Source organism: Galeopterus variegatus, unplaced genomic scaffold (genome assembly GCF_000696425.1).
Source record: "Galeopterus variegatus unplaced genomic scaffold, G_variegatus-3.0.2 Scaffold12925, whole genome shotgun sequence".
NCBI lineage: Eukaryota > Metazoa > Chordata > Mammalia > Dermoptera > Cynocephalidae > Galeopterus > Galeopterus variegatus.
In genome coordinates, this window is record NW_007739036.1 from 20,169 (window position 1) to 23,020 (window position 2,852).

General features: G+C 54.4%; 2 protein-coding genes across 2 annotated transcripts in view; one reads left to right on the forward strand and one right to left on the reverse strand.

Annotated features, from left to right (window-relative positions):
- LOC103581377 (ras-specific guanine nucleotide-releasing factor 1) overlaps positions 1-2,852 on the reverse strand; it is a gene marked incomplete at its 5' end in the record, with an annotated part of 27,014 nt that overhangs the window by 8,600 nt on the left and 15,562 nt on the right. Inside the window, one exon of the mRNA XM_008563225.1 lies at positions 2,152-2,231. Within this exon, the coding sequence (XP_008561447.1) occupies positions 2,152-2,231 (80 nt within the window). The remainder of the gene's footprint in view (positions 1-2,151; positions 2,232-2,852) is intronic.
- Positions 290-2,143, forward strand: LOC103581376 (RNA-binding protein cabeza-like). Its single transcript, XM_008563224.1, is given in 2 exon segments — positions 290-671; positions 673-2,143. Coding segments are annotated over 2 exon segments (381 nt in total). The 5' UTR covers positions 290-576; the 3' UTR covers positions 959-2,143.

Genomic DNA, 2,852 nt, shown 5'->3' on the forward strand with positions numbered 1-2,852 from the left:
ACATGGCAAGGGCTGTAGGTGGGCCAGGGGATATTTAAGAGAGTGGCTGTGAAGATGCGACGCAGGATTTGGGGGTGAAGTCTTGGCTGGGAAAAACATTCTCCAGCCTGGGGGCTGGCTCAAGACTCGATAATTTAATGATAGGCTGAAAAAGATTCTCAGGATGTATGAATGGGGCCGAGGACCCACATGATGAGGTCCATCGCAGGGCTCCTTGTTTGGGTGGGTCACCAGCTACGCCAGCCCTCTGCCACCTCCTTTCTTCTGCCCATTGTCCTCTGCCTGGTGAAACAGACCCCCATGTTCATGCAACATCACTTTATGTGACACCTTAGGCCCCAGGAGAAAGTGCAGGAGGAGCTTGCCCCAGGCTCCCTTCCTCCCTCCTTCCTCTGCATGGCTTCCCCTAGTCTCTGTGAGGCCAGACCTATTTGCATAAAGGTCTTAGCTCCCAGAACGCCCGACGGCCACCTCTGCCCTGTTCTACCGGGGGCAGAGGAGTCTGGGAGAGGCACTTACACAGGCCCATGGGTGACCTGAAAGAGGGAAGACAATCAGGATGGGGACTCAGACAGAATGGGGGACCACGGAGGCAGTGGAGGCGGCGGTGGTGGCGGCGGCGGACGAGGAAGCCATGTGAAGGAGGCGGACGGACAGGTTGGTGAATGCACGGGGGGCAGCGCCCCACAAGCACAGTCCACAGGGGCTCTGGGGAGCCCGGGCGGAAGAGAGACGGCCGGACAGCACAGATGGGTGGAACATCTGTCTGAGGACACAAATAAAGTGGAGATGGTCAAGGCGATGGCACACGGAGCTGGCGAAGGACAGACCAAGAACGGCAGGAGGAAAACAAGGCGCGGAGGCAGACCAGGCTGGCGGAGGGGGGAGCAGAGGGTCAATGCCACCGTCAGGGGCTGGAGGGTTGACTGGCCCCCTTGGCAGGTTCCGGGAGTGGTGAACTCTGGTGGGTTCCACATGGGCAGTGATCTCGTGATCCCTTAGGGAAGGGAGGAGAGGCTTCTTGGGCTCTATAGGGAGCCAGGACCCTTGTGGTCTCCCAGGGTCTCTCCAAGGTCCTGTAAGTAGCTACTCAGGCAAGGAGCGAAAGGGGCATTGAGGCAAAGAAAAGAGGGCAGAGCCTGGTGCAGAAACCCAGAGTAGGCATCCAGTGGAGGGATGAGACAGACCCCATACTTCACGTGCGTGTGTGGCCACAGCCTGTTCAAACGGGCTGAGTCACTGCTTCCCTGGGGAAGCTCGCCCAGAACCTCTGCGGCAGCCCGAGGCAGACCTCGGGGCACTGGCCCTGGAGGACAGCCTGGGCTGCACGTATCTGTGGGCCAGCCACTAGCACCTCAGTTTCTTTGTCTGGAAAACCAGGATGGGCATTATGGTGGTGGTTCTCAAGGGGGATGAATTTGACCCCCAGGGGACATTTGGAAATGTTTGGAGACGTTTTTGACTGTCACAACTGAGAGAGTGCCACTGGCATCTCGGAAGTATAGGCCAGGGATGCTGCTAAGGTCCTGCACTGTGCAAGATAGCCCCGTGCAACACGGATCACCCTGGTCAGACTGACGAAAGCGCTGACGTTGGGAGCCCTGCCTCAGAGGCAGTGCCCACCCGGATAATGCAGGCTGGCTGGGGAAGCACTTTGCAAGCTGTAAGGTGCCACTGTGGGGAGACTATTTCTTTGATTCCAGGATGCCATTGTCTATAAAACGCACTCTTGTTTTGAAGACTAATTCTCAAGAGAATAAGAAAACATGATCACAGTAAATAAACACATTGACCTTAAGATATCCTGATGTCAGAATGATTAAAATGTTAAAAAAAAAAAAAGTGTATGTTAGAAACAAGGAATCTGGCACCACCATCATCACCATCCCAGCTACTATGCTTCCGGGGATTCCAACGTTCTTCCCGTGCTTCTCCCGGGCCATGCCACCACACCCTGGAATTTCTTTGGCAGACAATGGAGGACAAAGCTGACCCTCCCCTGGGGTCCAGGCAGTCTAGGGGTCTTGAGGGTAGACAGAGGGACAGACAGACAGACAGACCTCCTGCTCTGGCTGGGTGTGGCATGTGAACGCCTCCCCAGTACGGGTCTACAGTTTAAAAAATAACAGTGACAAAATGACACACACTTACTTTTTCAGAGCTTCTCTGAGATTCTTAAATCTGCCTTCTGATGACACAAGCTTTTGGAGCTTATCAATCAAAGCTTTTGTCTAGAAGGAATTAGAAGCATTTACTAACACGCAGCACATGTCAGGGCCGAGGCTCTGGCCCACACCCCGGCATGCTGCCCTCCAGGGCTCCAGAACATTTGCTTTAGATTAGGGGGCTTCCTGCATCTGGGAACCTTGCCCCTGAATGCCTTAGGAGGCAACATAGGTCCTTGTTTTGTGTGCTTGTGTTCACACATCTCTCAGGAACATGGAAGTGGGTTGGGGGGACCCGAGCGTGCATGTGGCACTTAGAAGCGCTATGGGATCCTGAGACCTGGGGGTTTAGAAGGACTTGGTGGGTGACAGGAGCCCACACTTGGAGCAGGGAATAGCTGATTCTTCGTTATCATGATCTTTCTCATGAACTATTCCCAAAGGATCTGGCCATCTTCTCACACCTCCACTTTTACCTACCAGGAATGCCACCCAAATTTAAGAATCCAGAAAAAAGATGGCAGATGAAGTAATCATCAAAGAAAAGCCTGAATGGTGAGGAGTAAGCCCCACGGCAAAGGGGTTTGCCAAGTGACCCAGCCGGACCCAGCCCGCACCTCTGGCTGCAGTAGCATTGTGGTGGCTGGAGTTGGCCTGAAGAGACCAGATGTGTTCTGCGGGGAGTGC